Source organism: Colletotrichum paranaense (genome assembly GCF_030867605.1).
Source record: "Colletotrichum paranaense strain IMI 384185 chromosome Unknown Scaffold_5.1, whole genome shotgun sequence".
Lineage (NCBI taxonomy): Eukaryota > Fungi > Ascomycota > Sordariomycetes > Glomerellales > Glomerellaceae > Colletotrichum > Colletotrichum paranaense.
The window spans coordinates 242878-262808 of NW_026848963.1; the positions used below are offsets into that span (position 1 = coordinate 242878).

The window sequence follows — 19931 nt, forward strand, 5'->3', positions numbered from 1 at the left end:
TCACTTGCCCTGCAGGCAGACGATGAATCCTTTGTGAATTGGGATGATGGATTAGTCAGTTGAAACTATACTAGGTACGCTTGTATTGATAAGCTTAGATGCAATGCTGAGTTTATTTGGACCTCGATGAGTGTGGGATTGAGGCTAGAGAGGAGGGAGACTGTCTTGTTGTTTGGAGCGGGAGAATAGACATTAGAGCGTTGGGCCTGGATTCTTCTCAGAGAGGCACGAGAGGCTCGCAATGAAGCAGTCCGGCAAGACAGAGCTCTGCTTTACTGAAGAACAGAATCGATTGATCATTTACTCTCATGATTTTGAGGCAGCTCACACGACGGCTCCGAATATTTGACCCGTTTCTCCAGAGAATCCCTTTTTCAGAGCCTCAAAAGTCGGTCTCGGTCACTACCGAAAACCTTATTCTTGTACACCATCGTCGGATTCGATCAGTGCCATCCTTGCTCGTCCATTGACTGGATGAACGGGAGGGCCGGCTGGTGGAGTAAATCTTCTCGGTTTGCATGAACGAAAATAAACACCGGAAATACGAGCCCTTCTCTGTAGATCAATGGAGGCTTCGAGGCTTGGAGAGGACCAAGACCGCCAAGTATACCCCCATCCCCGTAGAAATCGTATATTAATATAGCGAAAGAGTTCCACAACAACGACGACAACCCTGGTATGTGACCTCACCGCATGAAATGACTTAAATACTTGGGAATGTCCTTTCCTTCAATCTCAACCTCTGATCCTTTTCTCGATACCCAAAACTAGGTCCACCAACAACCCTTCACCACGTACCTACCCACGTCACCAAAAATGCAGCTCACAACCCTCACCGCCGCTCTCGCAGCCTTCGCCGTCACCGCGACCGCGACGCCAATCATGGGCACCATCAAAATGTTCTACGACGCCGCTTCCGATTGCACGGGAAACCCACTGCAGATGGAGACGGGCACGCTGCGAGGACAGGCCATGGCGATCCCGCCCGACTATGTCGGCGCTTGTCACCGGATTCCGGTTGGGATTGATAATTCTACGTACAAGAAGTTTTCGGCGAGTGGGCTCACGCCTGTTTTTAGCTGTAAGATGTTTCTTCTCCTATTTCTGCAGTGTGACTTTGGGGGAATATTGATTCGGAGGTTTTGCTGACTGACGGGATAGTCGAGTTGTATACGGACGCCGAGTGTCAGAACCTGGCAACGAATGTGTCAAATGTTTGCGTGCCTGATGTCCATTCTTACATTGGTCGTCGCTTGGATGGCAACTGAGAGTCGCGCAACGTGTCGCGTTAAAATCTCACTCAAAACACACATACGAATGCCCGACGGAAGGCGAGGGCAAAGCTTCCCTCGCGAACCCGGGTCGGTCTCGGCGTGGAGGGGACACGCCTAATGAAACACCTTCTTGGAAAGACGTAGCAATGGTATTCATGATATCGGAGGTTGATTTGAGTAGACGACCTCGAATCATGGATTGGCTTGCCTCGGGGTAGAGTTGGTTGTTTAACACCTAGTTAAAAGTGTAATAGACCCTTGGAATAAAAAAACCAGACACTTCATCCATTTTCTTGCCTAGCCTTCGACTGTTCAAACAGCCAGAGTGTGGTTCTGTTCAGCTGCTACGAGTCACTATACAGCGGGCATCATTCTCTTCTTGAGAGTCTATGACTACGATAACATCACACGCAAGCGGTGGAAACTGCTACTGGCCGATGCATCCCAGCGACGAAAGGACCTATGACTATCTTTACTTCAGGGCTTCTAGTCTGCCTTACATTATTGCGAGACTCGACTGCCGCTACGTTCCACAAACTAGCACTTCTAAGCTTTCGGCTGTGGAAACTTCTCAACCACCACCGCTGGACCACCCACGTGGAACTTATGCACCGCTTTCTTATCCAGGTCCACAAACACCTCATACGATCCGGGATGCAGCACCCGATTCCCTAGCACATCGACCCGTACCAGACGCTCCACGGTGATGACGACCTCCTTCACGGCGGCCTGGCCAGGTTGAATACTTCTGAAGCGAGTGTATCCCGCGAGAGTCTTGAGCGGCCTGGGCTCGGGACCGGCATCCGATGTGAGGAATAGCAGTGCCACGTAGTCAGAGGTAACTTTCCCCGCATTGGTGACAGTCACCGCAACAGTCAGCATCGACCTCTCCAGGGTCTTTTGCCATGATGGTACACGAGACGCATCCTCGCTGTCTTCCGAAAGAATGAGCTGTTTAGTTGTGGTGATGACAGGCTCTTGTAGCGCTTTGAGCTCGACGTCAAAGGTCGTATAGTGCAAACCGAAGCCGTACGGCACGGGCGTCTCGCCGAGGTACCACATATACGTCCGCCCGAGGCCCGAGTTACCCGGTACCGGTCGGAGATTCATGTCCGTCGACGGGACCGCTTCGTTGTAGATCGCCGGGTACTGCGTGACAGATAACCTTCCAGACGGCGCCTCGCGTCCGAAGAGTAAGTCGAAGATGGCCTTGCCCCCGGACTGACCTGGGTATCCGCCCCAGAGGATCGCGCTGACGGAGTCGCTGGCCAGGAGCTCCGTGTCATCGACCTGCCCGCCGCCGAATTGAAGCACAATGACGGGTTTGCCGATCTCTGCGAGAGCACGGAGAAGCTCGAGCTGAGGTTCAGGCCAAGCCAGGGTCTTGCGGTCGAGTGTTTCGGCTTCTAGGGTGTTGTCGACGCCACCTGCGAAGATGACCACGTCTGCTTCCTTTGCTGATTTGAGTGCGTCGAAAAGCGAGTCGTCCGAGGCGTTGATCTCGGAGCCCAGGGTATACGTGAAGTCTAGCCCGAGGTCTCGAGCAGCCTGATACGGGGAGATCAAGTACGGCGCCGGGCCGTAGTAATTACCCTGCATCTGCGTCGTAGCCTTTGCCCAAGGCCCAACGAGTGCAAACTTCTTGCCCGAATCTGCGGACAGAGGCAAGATCCCATCATTCTTAAGGAGCACCGAGCCCTCGACGGCTGCCCTGTAAGCGAGCTCCCGCGCCTCCTCCGTATCGACGTCTCGCCAGAGCAGCGATCGCAATGGCTGCTCTCGCGCAGAGTCAAACTGGCCGACGGAGATGAGCGCCGTATACATCCTCGTCAGAGAGCGATCAACCTCCTCCTCGGAGATAAGGGACTGGTTCCACGCCAGCTGCAGGGCCTCGGAGCCGGGGAAGGCGTTGCACTCCAGATCCGTTCCGGCCTTCATCGACCACGCGGCAGCGTGTCCGAGATCTGGCGCGTAGTGGTGGTACGAGACCATGAGAGCGACGCAGTCGCAGTCCGTGGAGACGTATTGGCCTTCGCCGTTCCATCGCCAGTGGCCGCGTAGGATATCCTCCAGGAGATATGCGTTGGCGCATAAGGGTGTGCCGTTGATGCCGTTATAGCTGCACATGAAGGAGCCCACGTTCTTCTCGACGGCGCACGTTTTGAAGGGTGGGAGGTAGTACTCTGAGAGGTCCTGGGTCGTGATGATTGCGTTGAAGCCGGCGCGGTCGACGCCGTTGTAGTGCTCAAAGTCGTTGGCTGCGTAGTGTTTGCATGTCGCGATGAGGTTCTTGTTGGATGGGTCGAAGGATCCTTCGAGGCCTGTGAGCATTGCCGCGACGTAGTTTTGGAGGTGAAATGGGTCTTCGCCGGGTGTTTCTTGACCACGTCCCCAGCGGGGGTCTTTGAAGGCGTTGATATTGGGCGACTGCGGGCTCTGTTAACATCTGACCTGAGTGGGATGCCTTTCATTCCAGTCTTCACTCACGTATAGATCAAGTCCGGATCTGCCATCATTGCTAAATGCCCTCGCCTCCTTGCTGACCACGGCCCCAATGGCCTCCACCAGCTCATCATCAAAAGCCGAGCCAATGACAATCGGCTGCGGGAACGACGTCGCGTAGCTGAAGTTGCCGCTCTCTGCAAACTTTGTGCCCGGCGACGACGCGACGCCGTGGAGGCCCTCGGACCACCACTCATATGGCGGGATCCCGAGTCGCGAGACGCCGGGCGCTTCGTTGACGAGGTTGTCCAGCTTCTCCCATATCGTGAGCTCGGCTACGAGTGACTGTGCGCGCTGGTTCGGGGAGAGAGACTCGTCGCACACGTCAATGGAGCAGAGGGGATCACGGGTGCAATCCGGGAAGTTGGCTCGGGGGTCCGATGCGGATGCGGGCAGTGGGGCGAGACAGGTCCGGGATGTAAGTGGTTTTTGCTGGTCTGATGGACCCGATCCGAACCCGGCTGCCAGGATGGTCCCGGGAAGAAGGAGCAGATGATTTCTGATGAGTTTATACATCGTATGAGCTACATATAGTGTTTACATGAGAGGAGGATGAGGTTCGGACGCCCTTGCAGATCTGATCATTCAATTGCTATCTCTACCCCGCGTCGGATGCGGGGCATGCCGCTCTGACCGTATCATATCATCCCCTTGTTGAGATCATCCTACTTTATCTAAACTTATTGAACGTTGCTATCGTATGTCTGTTTAACTGCGTCAAGCCGCATGATTGAGCCGGAGATTGAAGGGCAAATGAGGGTGATGAACCAAAGGGAACGAATGGCGCGGGCGTTGTTGTTTGAGTCTCACGATCACGTGAACCTGGGTATACTCATCCGGTCCAACACAATACACCAGGAGACAATGCCTTCATATATGCACACAAGCCCATTCCTGTCACCAGCACAGCAGGCACCTTCCTAGGTCGGTTGGTCAGGTCGGACTGGCTGGGTGATGGAGTGGTTCAAGCTCAACAATTAATTACGCCAACAGCCTACTCGACGACAGGCTACAGTTCAAGTTCGATTCCCAGCCTGAGCACCAGAGAAGTAGCCCCCACTGGGGGTGAACTCTTCTTTGGTATCTAGTCGAGGTTGAGCATATTGTGACCGTCACTGGCGTACATATATATATATCTATCTATCTATACATACCTAAGGTACCTTGGATTTGAATCGCCTTGGTCAAATCTCTTATATTTCTTGCGTGATGTTACCATCAAATTTGACGCTGCTTCGATACTTTTAAAGCATTACCGCTACTGATGAAAAACATACACTCATGAGCAAAGTCATGATGAAGTAAATGAAAGGCCTTGAGCGCTCGTCAAGGGCATGTCAATCAAGTATGTAAGAAGGTACCAAATGGCGTTGGCTATGGAATGAGAAAAGGCAGACATTCATAAGGTTGAGGTGATTTCGTTATCGAATGGCTATATGCTCAGTCATCGCGCGATGGTCTATCCCATCACCGACTTGGACTATGGCTCTCACAATACTCTGCTGTTTTCTCCTCAGCCAGCGACCTCAATCTCGAAGGCCTTCGCCTCCCCCTAGTTGTTTGATGCTCTCATTACGCCGCTCCTCCCTCCCGTCCAAGAGTACCGTGTAATAGTATTACATTCAATAGAAAAGGTTTCGACTGGGCGTAATGCCGGGTAACCCCTACATTGAGGGTCAAAAGAACAAGTAAATAAAAAAAATGCAAATGGCTCATGCAAAAGATGCCCCTGGCCTCCCGCTTCATCCAGAGTTCCGAATCACAATTATCCCATCCCGCCGTCCTTTGGGCCCCAATAACACCTCGCGTCTTGGTTGTATCCGTTAAGAGAATCTTTTGTACAGCAGAAGGATCTTGTTATTGACAAAGAGAAAAAGAAAAGAGACGTTTTGTTCATGTGCAGGGGTATCATGAAGAAGATTTATCAGAAATCGTTCCCACACGACGAGAGAGACGAAGAAGACCTCCCTGGTTTTGGAGAAAATTCCCTCATCAACTGCAAACAGATCAACCGTCGTCACCCCACCAGCCGGCTTCAACCCCCGCGTTGCCGACCGCGCTGAGCCGAACAGCTTTCTTCGTTGACAGCCCTTGGTGAGGAAGGCCCAGGGTCCCCTCAGGCGACACGGGCGAATCTGGCCTCGGGATCCCAAACATCGGCTCGACGTCGCTGTCGCTCTCGACAATCTCGGTAGCCGGCGCCCTCTTCGTGCTCGCGCTCCGGCTTCCGAAATCGTCGTCGTCGTCGCCCCTCGGTCTTAGCGGCGAAGACTCGTGGCGGACCCTCTCGCCCGTCATGAGCATCCGTCCCCGGCTCTTGTTGCCCACGGCGCCCATGGTGAAGCGGTGGTGGTCCCTGTTCCGGAACATGGACATGCCGCTCGTGAACTCCTCGTCTTCCTCGCTGACATTGTCAAAGTCCATGAAGTCGCTCAGATCCGGGCTTGGCTCCGCAAAGTCCATTGAGTTGACGTTGCCCACCGGCCTGTCCAAATACAGCAGAATCCGCTCCTGCTTGGGCGACTCGCTCGACTGTGTCATCTCTTGGACCGGTCTCATCTTGCGCATGCTGCCCGTCCTCGAGGATGCGCCGGATACCGGCTGCGACGAGGGCGCGGGAAAGTCAAGGTGGCGGGAGTTGCTGCGTTGATGGCTCCGGCCTCTGACTAAAGATGCCGGACGACTGTCAGAGGCGCGCGATCCGGCCTTGATGGTGCTGTTCGAGGTTGCTGATGTCTGATGACGCAGGGTCTGCGGGGGTTCGGGCCAGTCCATCTCGGTGATGGTGCCCTGCGACGAGTTGCGCTGATGGAAGGAGGAAGAACTTCTCGACTCGTCTTCGTATTCGGCCAGGATCGATTCGCGCATGCGAGCGCGCTTCATCCGGAGAGCCGCGAGCAGCATCTCTTCCTGTCGGGTTACGGCCATGAAGCGAGAGTCTGCAGTGTTGTTGGCGTCCGCGGCGGCGCCACCGCCGGAACTCATAAAGGACTCTACTGATGTCGGGCTCATGGGCGGCGTTGGCTGGTCGACCGAATGGACAGAGGAAGACTTTGTGGACAGCATGCGCTGGGGTGGGTTGCTCATCATACGATCCGGGATGGTGTGTGATTCTTGTGGAGGAAGCACCGCAATTACGCGCGCCTCCTGAACACCGTAACTCGCGCGACTTTGTCGGTTATTCAGAGAGCTGTTCAAAGAGTTGTTCAGAGAGTTATTGAGCGAGTCAGTGGTTGATGTCGACATGGTCGAATATTGTGATGACCGGTTTGACGCAGCCGGCGGGGGCCGATATGTAGTTGAAGGTAACGAACTCATGCGCGCGTTGACGCTAGGTGGTTTGCTGGGCGGCGATTTGCTAGGGATGGTGAGATATGTATTGGTCGGGGCAAAGCTGGCGTGTTTGACAGACTTCCTTGAGCCTTGTCCCAATGACGGGGCATCTCGAGAGTGTGTCGATCTTAGCGATGAAGGAGCCAAACTTCCCGCATCACTGCTGCGAGAGCCCCCGGTGAACTTCGAGACGGAGTCGGGGAAGAAATCATCTTCCGAGTCTGAGGACAGCGACAAAACACTCTTCTCCATCAGATCAGAACCGTTCAGACTCTGACTTGTTCGTTTGGAGGCTTTTGACGTCTTGGTGTAGCGACTTGAAACGCTTGATGCGCAATCGCGATCGGGCAGCGTCTGTTGGTGGCCAGGTGATGCGGCAGTAGACTCTGGTAACGGTCCGAATTGAGGTTGGTATGTTGACGTCGTCCCATCTTGTCTCAGAGGAGGCCTCGAGAAGTTCCTCCTTTGGTGGTCTGTGGTAGACGGCGATCTAAGTGGTGTGTGAGCGACACTATTCAGAGAGTGAGTAGATGCAGCAGCCAAAGGACCATCATGTCCCAGGACTGAGTCAAAGGACATTTGCTCGTAATGCTCATATAGGTTGGGCAATGTGCTGATGTCGTTGGCGCCTCTGCGGCTGCTGGAACCTGTTCTCGGCCGGCTTCCGGTCGAGTTCAGGCTGTCGTACGTGCTCTTCCTCGTTAATTTCCTCTCGATTCTTTGCTGGATCGGCGGTGGTGTGCTCTTGGGTGAGGTGACCGAGGCGAGCGAGGGCGATCGGTTGGTGTATTCGTGTCCATGTACGGAGCTCGTTCGCTGAGGGTCGGATTTGCCCTTGAAGCTATTGTGCTTAGCCCGAGACAACAATGGCCCAAGATCTAGTCGACTCGGCCTCTTCTTGGCTTTCAGGTTCAACGGTGCTGGCACATTGGTCGATGATTGGCCTTCAATATCGAGGACTGCGTTGGCCTTCTGCGGCAGGCCCTTTGCCATGGCGGAGGAGGATGTCTGCTGCGATATCGAAAGCGGCATCTTCGTCTTGTCGTACCACGAAGTGATGGTCGAGTTTGAACCACGTCGGGCGAGGCTTGATGTTTCAGTCGTAAACTCTCGCTGGCTGCCTTCGGTGTTCAGCTGTGCGAATCGGTTCGTCAAGAAAGCCGGCACGATCTCGGACTCCTGTTCCCATTGCGCGTTCGTGTTGTTGTTCCTACTGCGATTATTCCCTGCGTAACTGCCCTCCTCTTCATGGCGCATCACTCCTCGGCTTCTTTCGCTCGGGTTATAAGTCGCCGTGCTTTCAGATACGCATACGCTGATGCCGGAGTTGGAGGCGGAATCCCATTGTCGCGGAGCGTCGATATTGATCTCGGCGGTTCCCAGAATCTTTTGCGCTTTCGACATGGGCCCCGACACAATCGGGCCAAACGGCGGTTTCTGTTTCCTCCCGGGGACGGGGAATGTGAATTTAGAGGTTCGCCCCATCTCGACGAACCGGTGCGGCGGCGACCTCTGTCCTTCTGGTCAGCCCAGGTCTTCTTTTCCTTCTCGCGAAAGCCTCTTCTTGCCAAGAGCAGCAAAGAGCATTGGGTAGAAAGGCTGCTTTGGCTCGTAGGTTTGGCCGGGCGGATTTTCATATGGTAGAGCTTCGTGAATTTGGATGTGGAGGGAACTACCTTGTCAAAGCAGGTTGACAACCCGCGCTATCGATGCATGCGGTTTTGGTGAGCCAGACAGGTCGACAATTCTCCATGCGATTTTGGTATTGGTGTTCAATGTTTCCTGTCCCACAGATGACAATTTGCTGCTTAGCTTCTCGTTGGTTTCTTTCGTTCGTAGTAAGGGTTCGGTTGCACAGCTGAGTAGATTCCTCCCGAGCGATCCTCCCACTCCGACGGCGACACAAAGAAATGGGACGATGGCCGTCATACGAAGGCACCCAGGACCAAGGGGGGTAATAAGCCAAACTCCTGTTTGCGTCTCCACCGGCACAATTTCCAGATCGGTCCGGGCCAGACGGGCTCTTTCGGCTTTCAAGCTAATTGTTCGGATGGGCTGCTCCTCCACGTGTCGAATATGAGACCTATGAGACGGAAAAGAGAAGGACTCGAGAGAAAACAGATCCAAGGGCCCTCCCTCTTCCTCGGAAAGTGTGGGTGTTGGGAGGGAACAGCGATTATGATATTGGGGGAAAAGGGAAATGGAACTTGGAAATTTCACACCCAGCACCAAGGCACTTTGACGTGCGTGACGGCCTCTTGGATGGCCACCTGAACCTTACATACCGCACCCTCTTACCCTTTACTCTAAAGTCATCCACCTTTTTTCGCCTCGATACATCTCCCCTCCTTGGCTGGGGATTGCCTGACTTGCAGGTGATTAGGGTGGGAAGCCGTCCAGATTCTGCATGGATGGTGGCGGTCCACCGCACGCAATCCTTGCAAGCCACACGAGACGGTGGGAATGCAGAAGAGCATGTCGGACAGACCGCGAACGCCAGAATCGTCTCTCTCCTCCAAGTATCCGTACCTCCTCGTGCTGGCTCCAATGACCGGCCCTCGGCCTGGCACTTTCTTGGTCCCCTCCCGCGCTGCACAACGACACCCGGGGCTAAGGCAGGGGTTGTCGGCCGGCGGAAACACACCCCTGAACCATGATTTTGATATTGCAAAGGAGGAAGTGCCTATACCTATACGTACACAAATAGTCGACTACGGACTGGCCCCTAAGGATTCACCACTAACAATGGTTGCAACCCTCAGGCCAAAGACCCAAGGGGATCAGCTGGCAGAGAGGAACGGAAACAGGACGGACGAGACACGGGAAGCACGGGGCATCTGCTCGATACAAACGAACGGATGGATGATGAGAGCGTGAAGACGACAATGATGACACTCGCAATCACCGCCTAATATTCTTTTAATCAATTTGACAGCGAAGGTCAAGCAGGGGGCTGAATGGCCGTGGATGCGCGAAACCGCGCCCCTCCTCGAGTCTTCTGCCCCCCAGTCGCCAACCGAGGGACTCGTGAATGCCCTCCCAGGTTTCCAATGAATGATCTCTGCAGGGCATCGCCGGGGCCCCTGAAGAAGTGTGGAGGAGTCCTTGCCCATTACGGGCAGTGGGCATACTTTCCACAGTCTCATCGGGGATGATCAGCGACGCCATTCAGCAGAAAAATCCTGGACCTCAAGGCTCAACAGTCATTATTCTATGAAATCATGTTCATCGACGTCTGAAGGGTCGGTCGCTGAGCGCTTTGGGCCTCTGTCTATCCGTGGACCGTACGCCGCACTCAATTTGCGAATTTCAGCTCTGGGTTGCAAATTTGCACGCACCGGTCATCGTAGTAACGACACTTGTTGGCAATAGCTTCAGTAGCGATTCGTGTCCCGATCAACCGTCATAACCCTTAGCCTTGTTGCCTCTCCACAAGCTGCACTCATACCCACGAATATGAGCATTTCAGAGCCAATACTGAGTACCTGCCTAGAAGTCGCAGTCAACTCCGTACAGAGAGACACCGCCTCTGGCCGTTGTGAGGGCCATTATCCGATGGATCGCAGGTGACTTCGCTCATCCGCTTCTGTCCTGGTCTTGTCTCAGAATTCCCCAGTATGCGGATGACCTATCACTATTAGTCCTTCTCGAAGCAGCAGAATTGGACGTATAGTGGGCGACATGTCTTGAAACAGCCTGGTGCGGGACAGCGGCCACAGCCAACACAAGAGGCCCACCGTTCATTAGGAGGCTGCTGATAGTTGAGCTGGCCGGCCGCAGGACAATGCATCATCGCAGAGTTGGCAACAACTTTGCATAGAGGCAAGCTTTGTTGTGCCATGCAAGCGCCTTTCTGCCCATAGGGTACGGGGTCTGGCTGGCGTCGTTCCGCACCATGGCACCACCCGCCGCCCGCTCATGCTTTGCCAACTCAGAATTTCAGCCCGCTGGCTCCTTCGGTTCGCAAATATCGGTGTCAATTCACGATCCCGCCGTTTCCGAACCCAGCAGATAGACGGGCGGCCAATCCATATGCGGTGGTCGAAAGGAACGCCCCTGACTGAACCTGGGCCCATGTTCCGGGCCTTACGAAATGCTCCACGTATTCTGGAATATCCTTTTTACTTTTACAGAGAGGGGCGGGCTAGACCACTGGGACAGTGGGCTACTTACGTGCCCACCGCCCACTTTCAGAAGTCGTTGTTCGAGCTGTCGTGCTGCTGCTCTGCCACTGCGACATGGTCTGGGGATGGGGACGGTGTGGCTGAGATGCTTGCAAAAAGGAGTCAATCTTATCAATGAGCAAGCACTGCTCGTACTTGCTTGAGCCTAGCACGTTCAAGACGGAGGCAAGGACGCGGCCAGTGCCTACGGAGTACATGCCCACCAGGGCAAAAAGGCAACGTGGAAGAGGTCGAGCGTTTCCAACGTCCGTTCTCATCAGACTCTGCAGGCGACAAAAGCAAGCAATCTAAGACCGACTCAGGCGATGCTGTGACTTTATTTTGCGACGCATGAGATGCAGCAGAGAGACCTTCACTGCTACTTCCCTGACTCGTATCGACTGAACACTTGGAGATGACGCTGTTTGGGGTAGAATGAGAGGAACATGAAGGACATTGAGAGAACCAAAGTAAAGAAAAGAAGGAAAAAAGACCAAAATCGATCATTGAGTCTGTCCCGCGTAAAGTTGGAACGAAGGATTTGCTTTTTGCGGTGGCGAGAGCACCGGTTTCGTCCAGACTTGAGCGTTCCCATGTGGACTGGTCCATATCGTCGGGTCCCCTTCGCGAACGAGCCTCTTTTTGGATGAGGAACGAACTTCATCGGGCTAGGCGCCGCTTTCGACAGGTCCATCACTTGCCTTAGGACGGACACGGACATCACGGCAGTAAGGTCTACGACTCACAGACCCTCTCTCTACGACGACGACGACGACGATGTCGTAGGCACGGGAAGTTATCTTTCCATTCATATATGTCGAGGCCTTTAAGGGGTCTGCGAAAAGCCGCGAGGCCTGGGTGGGAATCATGACATGCTACTTTACAACTTCACAAGAGTATGGCAAGGAGACCAGGGTCTTTACAATCTGCTCGATACTACCTCTAGACGCAGAAACGCGCAAACGACATTTCCATCAGGTGCAACAGTCGGCTGCCTAGAACGGATAGATCATCGACGAACCGATGCCGCTCCAACACAACACCAGCCTCAAGGCAGCGACAGCTTGGCCTCACCCACTCCAACGAGGTCTACCAGTGTGGCACGAAAGGATTCTCGTAGAACAGAGTGGGATTGACCTTGTGCCGACATGTTCACGGTAGCACGGCGGCGCTGCACGCAAGCGGCGAAGCCAAACTCCACTTCCGAAGCCTGCCACTCCATGTTCAATGATGTATCCGTTCGACACTTGGCGTCCGTGTACACGTCCATCATGAGCTGCACAGCGAGGGCCAACCCAGCATGCCAGGTTCGCTTCCACTTACTGTGCACATAGGGAAACTCTGACAAACGTAACCTATATTTTATTTTGCCCAGAAACACACCTAGACGCGCAGTCATATCTGCTGTGGACTCGTGTCTGAATTTCCGTACACAATGTTTGAAGCCAAAGCGCCTCAGCCGTCAAACGCATTTACACTACAAATCCTTCCCTAGGGGACCCGTGGGGACGTGCAATAGCACCGTTCAGTTCCCAGTCCAATAGTTTTCAGCTGTCAAATTATGCGTATTCTGTGTATGGATAGTGTGTACCAACAAAGGGGGCAACGATCCGATGCCAGAGACGGGAGCCCGTGGATCATGCACCTGTCATCCGCAAACACAGAGCAAACTTGACATTCTGTATTCGTACGAGTATGGATACAGATCAAATCCCACTTAAGGATTTCCAATGGTGTCTTGGTGTTTGGTCTCATGGGCTGAAGACCAGGGGAATCCATTGACCACATTTCGCTTGAGTCGATTGCCCATCATCGGTGAGATTAACGATCGAAAGGGGGCAGCGGTCAGAGGCCGGGGTAGGTTGACCACATGATTAAAGACCGGCCCTGTCAATAGCAGCATCGCCAGTTTCCGTATCCACCAAGCACGTACCAAAAAGAATCAATCCAAGCACGCCAGGCAAAGGCAAGCCAAGCCCAGGTTTGACAAGCAAACAGGCTGACAGGGTCCCCTCTGACAGAGTGAGCTGAGCTACCCTCTCTCTCAGTCTCACCTGTGGTGACCGAAGAGTCGAGGACGCCCCGGTACTGGGCCGGGTCGGACTCGAGCCCCCCAAACGCTTACCGTCGCTGTCGAGACTAAACATCGGATGAGTTGCCGCCGAAGCTGTCGCTCACCCGTGTCATCGCTACAATGCGCCGGGACATGTTATCAACCTAGGTAAACTGGAATTCCACGGTTCCAAAATCCAACGGCCCAAGCGACGACCATCCCACCGGTTCCCTCAAGATAGAAACTTTGGTACAGATGCAGTGACTGTGTCTGAGTCGGGATTCTTCGACCAGGCCCCTCTCTCCCGCCTCAATCGGGTGAACCCTTGATCGATAGATTGGCGTCTATCGCCGGAGCCTGAACATGGCACGCATGACATCTGGCGCCGCAATGTCTCACAAGACGAGGTTCGAAGACGGTACACGGCACGCTGCTGCTGCGAAGTCTAATTCAACTTGCTGATCCGGATCAGCAACCAGACAAGGTCCCTGACATCAGAGGGTCAGGCAAAATCGAAGCCAGCACCCTCCTCGGGGAAGATCTATGACACATCCGCCAAAAAACATTTTCCACTCGAGCAAACGCCATGATGGGGGACACACAGACACGGCTCGTCATTCGTCACTGATCGCTCTAACAAACTTGCAGAGCTTGCAGAGTAGAGTTCGGACCGGGCTGCCAGTACAACTCGTCGGTTTGACTCGCTCAACACCACCACATCCTCCTTCGGACGAAGGCTCGTGTTAAACTTGGAAGTAGGAACTGCACTCTGGAGCTTTGGCCCGTCATTGCAGCACGGATGTTCTCGCATCCATATTGGGATTGCAACATCGCCCTGCACTTTAATCCAAGCAGAGCAGCAAAGCCCAGCTGCCAAGCTGGCTACGCTAGCAAAAGCACCCCCTCACGGTTCACACCCCCTCGAGCGTCGCAATGATTTTTCAGAAGAGGAAAGTCGGCGATCCATCCATCCAAGATCCCAGCCCCGCTGCAGAGTAAGGCTAACCAAGATCTGCTGTGGATGAGGCGGTTGCCATCAGCCCCATCCCATCCTATTCCATCCCATCGTGACTTTGCGTGCCACCGTGCCTACGAGGTTGTTTCGTCACCCTGCTTCGCTCGTCTGTTTTTTTTTTTCTAATATCTATGCTACAACGTCTCCGTTTCCATCCAGATTCGGCATGAGAAGTGGACTCACGGTCAGAGCTTTCCAGCTTGGGATGTCGAAGCTCCGGAACCAGGTGACCAGGGTGGTTTGGCCATTTTCAGGAGACGCGGAGGCCCATCGCTGTTTCGCGATTCTCGAAAGGTAAATTTTGATATGCGCTGCTTCAAGCCTGAGGGAACAATAGAGCATTGCAACTATTCGCAGGCCTTGCTCATCTCCATTGGACGCCAGCTCTGTCTGTTTGACTGTTGCCCGTTAGACTTGGCTGCGCGAATGTAGATCAGACATATCTCGCCGCGAAATCGGCATGCTTTATTAGGCATGGAGGGCCGACATCCTTCTTCTCTGACAGTCCCCGCCCCGATGCCAGATGGTGATCCTCCCCCCTCCCATGATACATCCCTAAAAGATGCATGTGACCATCTCTGCGAGAGGAAGTAGGACGTAAAAAGCAAAGAAGGTTGAGATAACCGCCCCATGTGCCTTCAAGGCCCCCAAAAGCTCAAACCCTTGCCGGCTTGATCATCGGAGCTCGGTTCACCACTTGCGCAAGCCGCTTATTGAAAGCATTTCTTGTTCAAATCCTTCTCCTCCTCCTTCTCCGACCCGCTTCGCGAAGCCGGAGACGGTATCCTAATGTTACAGCAACTCTTCCTAGGCGGTGGACCTAACAAGCAGACGACCTTGTATCTGCCAGAACCAGCCCTCCTCGCTCATCATGAACCCTGATCCGGCCGCCTCCGTCGGTCGATGTCCGTACGGTAACGAGGGTCAAAAACTCCACCGACAAAGGCCTGGGTGAGAGAGTCCGAGTCGGGTATGCCCCCTCCCCTTTCCCACGGCCCATTGCCAAACATGTTCATTGCTGCCCGTCCCCGGTTGCTTCGGCCGCGTTGTCGAAGTTTCGTAAACCCTACCACGGCAAATCCCTCCCAAAGTTTGAGCGGGCCGCGCCCGCTAAACCTCAAAGTCCCATCATGCAGAGCTGACATCTCGAAACAGGCTAACAGCTGAGAAGAAAGGCGCCAGCATGCGGTGCTGTGCCGCACCGAGGCTGCAGGCAAACTGCATCATGAGGTTGTTCGGTAACGCTCTAGTCAGCTTGGTGAGGTCAGCGAAGGTGCAGAAGCCGAATTTGCCAGAGGTCTCGAACCCGCCTGTTTGTATCCGTAGAATAGATACGCCATGATCCATCGTTCTTCGCAGTCCCCACTGGCACGAGACCGCACTCGTGAATTCGGTCGCGGGAGATCTCGCCGATGCTGATACGACATCGCCCGCTTTCCGGCATGACCCCCTCACCCTTTGCCTTTCGCCCCCGGGGGCTTCCACTCAAACCTCGAAGAGAAAAGCCAAGAGCAGCAGCCTAAAGCGAGTTGGAGAGGGCAAGGCCCGCACGACCCGGCGGCCGGCGGCCGGCCCTTCTTTGCCCACTCGCTTGCATCTTGTGAAGATCGCGCTTGCAGAAAACTCTGAGCGTCGTGCTGGATAGGACCCGCCGCCGGTGTTCCAGTTGGCGGGGTAGAGACTATCGTGAGGGAGAAAAAAACGTTCTTCGCGGGGTAAGGGTTGGCCGTGCGAGAGGCGACTTTTCGACTGCCGATGTTGAAGGGCGTTTTCTTCTTTTTGCTTCTTCCTTTCTTCTTTTGATACGGATGCTTCGGTGTTTGTCCGGCTATATTGGATATGCGGTTTGCGTCCTGCACCATGCAAGGTCATTCTCTTGCTTCTTGTTGGCGGGCATCATATCAAAGGAGATATGCGTGTCCGTCTCCAACAAGGTCCGCTGTTGCGATTGCGTGATTCCGCCTGTTCTTTTTGGTTCCTCCAGAGGGAAGAGGCGCAGATACGTTGCTACCTCTTCGCTCGCCTTTCAACCTTCTTCATATTGTGTAAGTCTTGACTACATCAACAATACAAGTGGATCCATGCCCAACTTACTACAACTCTGATAGTAAGAATATGGGTGTGACTTGCTACGCAGACGAAGTATTACGGCAGCTTGCTCCAAAGCTTGATCAAATGCTTTACGAAGCCTCTCACCATTTCCGCAGAGTGTCTTCTACACTGAGCATAATTCTATATAACAGACGTATGCGCTCACAACTCAATGCATTCATAATTCGCCCTTTCACCATGGAGGGAGCCCATTTATGTATAGCACACGTATAAAATGAGCCCTTATGCTACCACAAGCGTGCTTTTGGTACGGCTTCAAAGCTGTGATACAAGTGAGATGGGTGTCAGCTCCAAATTATCTCATGAGCACTGGTACGCGTCCATCCAATGCAAGTTCTTGCTGATAGAACTGTGTCTATCTTAAAGGAAGATGATGCGAGGGCCCATGAGAGTTTACACTCGAACCTGACAAGGCTCAGATGCAACCTTCCTATTAGGACATTGACAGTTGCTTGTATATTGCTACGAACAGCTTCGTGCTCCCGAAGTACTTAGCTGCACAGAATTACAGGTGTCATTTTCGCACATATACAGCCGGGCATATAGAGAGATTCAGTACTTCCTCAGAACTTGACGTCATCAGGTTCACTACTCTGTTCGACTGTCAGATTCAATACCTGTACTTCTTCAACTATGATATTGCAATATGCTTGATTCTTATACTTAAGGCCGGTTCGATTTCCTACCCGACTTTCTTCTGAGGTCTCGCATGGTTAGAGGAGTGTCACTGCAACATTGCATCCGAGGACTGTACACCGTACACTGACAATACATTTAAGATCAACATCAAAGTCACACTACTGCGGAAAGCATGTGCATTGTCGATAGCGGCTCAAAAAGGTGAAGCACGTTGGAGCTCAACTGGTTCAGTCGGAGAACAACTTGCAACGTCCCCTACGGCGGGACAGGGAGACAGCTCAGGCTTGCACAATTTATGGCGTTGATGAAATGTGGGTTTATAACCTGTTGAAGCCATGAAACTGTCATTTCTCACGACGTTGACCTCCGAGCGATGGCCAGGAATACTTAGCACAGGTTGAGTTGTAATGTCAGTGGTATCAGTTGTTTTTCGAAGTAACCGATCTATTCAGACGCTCCATGATCCAAGGCCGCATTTAGTATTTCCTCTATTCCTAGGTTGCAACGTTTCCAGCCACCACGAAGTACCTTATTAAAAGAGGTCAGCGAAGGTCTAAACACGTTGACCCCTTTTAATATCATGTTGAAAAGGGGAAGAAAAGAAAAAGAGTTCACCACGGATGTGGTTATATCTCTTGGTGCTCATGCTGGGAATCGAACTCAGAGCCTGTCGTCGAGTAAGGCTATGGGCGAATATATTGATTGTTGATCTCGAACCATTCCACCACCCAACCAGTTTGACCTGACCCGTCGACCTAGACGGGCGCCTGCTGGATGGTGACGGGAATATACTTCTAGTGGTAGACAAAGGCTTCCTACGTATCCAGGCGACAGAATATACTGGAACGGCAGCAAGGACGGCACTCGCAGCCTCTCGGGACGTGGACTCCAGGCTTAATATTTAACGTGTTCCTTTCACGTAGAAAAGAATACTTCAATGGGAGATTTGATCAAGTCAATTTTAACCTATGATATGCATGGGCATTTTCCTCGCCCGTCTTTTGATTGAGTGGGTAGTACTAGTACATAATGTGACACCCGGCGATTCTCCTATCTTGTGTGTGTCTGTCCATCAACGCCGGCTCCGTACTCTCTCCAAATAATCATTTCTGTCCCGCCGCCTGGTCGAAGCTCTCAAGCACCGAATCCTTCAGCTGCTTGGGTTCCCCGGACGCTCCCTCGCCAGACTCCTCCGCCGACTCGTTGCCGACCAGCTGCTTCGCCATCGTCCTGGCCTGTGCCTGTCCAACCTTGCCGTACACGCTCAGGCCGGTGGCAATCATGCTCGAGATGTCTCCCACGTTTCCGGGGACTACGACAGCCGTGCTCTCCTTGGCCAGCTTGCCAAACGCGTCAACGTACTTCTCGGCAACGGACAAGCTGATGGCGCCCTGTGCCGCATCCTCGCCATCGGCAATGCTCTTGGAGACGGCCTCGATACCAGCGGCGGTAGCCTTGGCCTTCATGAGGATGGCCTCGGCCTCACCAGACGCCCTGTTGATCTGCTCGGCGCGCAAGGCCTCGGACGCCAGAATGACGCTCTGCTTCTTACCCTCGGCGATGTTGATGGCCGACTGCCTCTGACCCTCAGAGTCGAGGATCTCGGCGCGCTTCGAGCGCTCGGCGGTGACCTGGCGATGCATGGCTTCGACGACGCCGGCGGGGGCGTGGATGTCTCGGATCTCGTAACGGAGGCAGGTGACGCCCCAGGCCTGGGCGGCCTCGTTGATGGCGGCGGTGATGTTTGTGTTGAGGGCGGCGCGCTCCTTGAGGACGTGGTCAAGGGTCAGCTGGCCGATTTCGGATCGCATCGTGGTTTGCGCCAGCTGGGAGATGGCGTATTCGGCATCTTCGACTCCGTAGCTTGGGGTATACTGTTAGAATTCTACTACGATACCGTCGAGGGGTGTGTTGACAAACCTGGCCTTGTAGGCGTCAAAGACGCGGGTGTAGAGGACGCCATCGAGTTCGAGGGTGACGTTGTCGGCGGTAATGGCGCTTTGACTGGGGATCTCGAGTGCATTTTCCTTGAGTGACTTGACGTAGGAGATGCGGTCGATAAAGGGGACGAGGATAGCCAGACCGGGTTCGAGGATGCGGTTGAACTTTCCCATGCGCTCAACGATCCATGCCGTCTGTTGCGGAACGAAGCGGATGACGGTGTTGGCGGGGAGGGACGACCTCTGGAAGTAGGAGGGCGGGATACTGGAGCTGGAGCCGAATGCTGATGGAAGCAGGCTCTTTGTGGTGGTCTGGAAGCCGCGCGACTGGGACTGGACGAGAGCCCGTCTCAGCGGCGCGGAGAGTGCGGCTTTTGTTACCGCCGAAGCCATGTCTGTTGCTGCTGCGGCATTGACGTAGATCGAGAAGATGCGTGGATCAAATCGAGGTTGCGAGCTCCAGAACAGCTCTCTCGCGGGTCATCAGCTAAGGCCCAAGAGGATCTGTGGGTCTCCGTCGTTTGACCAGGGCAAAAAAAGTCCATGGATGACGGAAGCTGCAGCTGCCTCTGCCTACCGATAATTAGCCGACGGTATCGGCCGAGGCCCACCGGGCTCTGATGCTCCCATTCCGTGGTGCTATGCCATGGGCATCCAGGACCCAGGACAGGACATCCTGGACATGGACGAGGTCTTGCATTGTTAGCTTGGAGACCAGACGGCACATCTGTTCGCAACGAATATGAAGCCCGGATACTCTGATTTTTTGCATTGGATCACAACCCTATTGATGTTGGCTAGTCATGAAACTTGGATCTCAAAACATTCAGCATCATGACAGTCCCTAAGATGATCAGTCATTGCATCCATTACCACCTTACCGGATCAAAACATGATACA

General features: G+C 53.8%; 7 protein-coding genes across 7 annotated transcripts; 2 read left to right on the plus strand and 5 right to left on the minus strand.

Annotated features, from left to right (window-relative positions):
* Window positions 1-816: 816 nt before the first annotated feature.
* On the plus strand, window positions 817-1268 carry CPAR01_06383 (uncharacterized protein; the record flags this gene model as incomplete). The annotated part of the gene is made up of 2 exons (XM_060490655.1): window positions 817-1081; window positions 1162-1268. 2 exons carry the CDS (start codon window positions 817-819, stop codon window positions 1266-1268), a joined length of 372 nt encoding a protein of 123 aa, XP_060349529.1.
* Window positions 1269-1820: 552 nt separating this feature from the next.
* Window positions 1821-4292, minus strand: CPAR01_06384 (glycosyl hydrolase family 3 N terminal domain-containing protein; the record flags this gene model as incomplete). The annotated part of the gene is made up of 2 exons (XM_060490656.1): window positions 1821-3701; window positions 3762-4292. The coding sequence occupies 2 exons, from the start codon at window positions 4290-4292 to the stop codon at window positions 1821-1823; spliced, it is 2412 nt and encodes an 803-aa protein (XP_060349530.1).
* Window positions 4293-5783: 1491 nt separating this feature from the next.
* CPAR01_06385 (uncharacterized protein) lies at window positions 5784-8594 on the minus strand (the record flags this gene model as incomplete). Its single annotated transcript, XM_060490657.1, has 1 exon — window positions 5784-8594. One exon carries the CDS (start codon window positions 8592-8594, stop codon window positions 5784-5786), a length of 2811 nt encoding a protein of 936 aa, XP_060349531.1.
* A 195-nt stretch (window positions 8595-8789) lies between these two features.
* CPAR01_06386 (uncharacterized protein) lies at window positions 8790-9038 on the minus strand (the record flags this gene model as incomplete). The annotated part of the gene is made up of 1 exon (XM_060490658.1): window positions 8790-9038. One exon carries the CDS (start codon window positions 9036-9038, stop codon window positions 8790-8792), a length of 249 nt encoding a protein of 82 aa, XP_060349532.1.
* A 3282-nt stretch (window positions 9039-12320) lies between these two features.
* Window positions 12321-12671, minus strand: CPAR01_06387 (uncharacterized protein; the record flags this gene model as incomplete). Its single annotated transcript, XM_060490659.1, has 2 exons — window positions 12321-12613; window positions 12656-12671. The coding sequence occupies 2 exons, from the start codon at window positions 12669-12671 to the stop codon at window positions 12321-12323; spliced, it is 309 nt and encodes a 102-aa protein (XP_060349533.1).
* Window positions 12672-15752: 3081 nt separating this feature from the next.
* Window positions 15753-15863, plus strand: CPAR01_06388 (uncharacterized protein; the record flags this gene model as incomplete). The annotated part of the gene is made up of 1 exon (XM_060490660.1): window positions 15753-15863. The coding sequence occupies one exon, from the start codon at window positions 15753-15755 to the stop codon at window positions 15861-15863; it is 111 nt and encodes a 36-aa protein (XP_060349534.1).
* Window positions 15864-18194: 2331 nt separating this feature from the next.
* Window positions 18195-19424, minus strand: CPAR01_06389 (SPFH domain/Band 7 family protein; the record flags this gene model as incomplete). The annotated part of the gene is made up of 2 exons (XM_060490661.1): window positions 18195-18954; window positions 19012-19424. 2 exons carry the CDS (start codon window positions 19422-19424, stop codon window positions 18195-18197), a joined length of 1173 nt encoding a protein of 390 aa, XP_060349535.1.
* Between the last annotated feature and the right edge of the window lie 507 nt (window positions 19425-19931).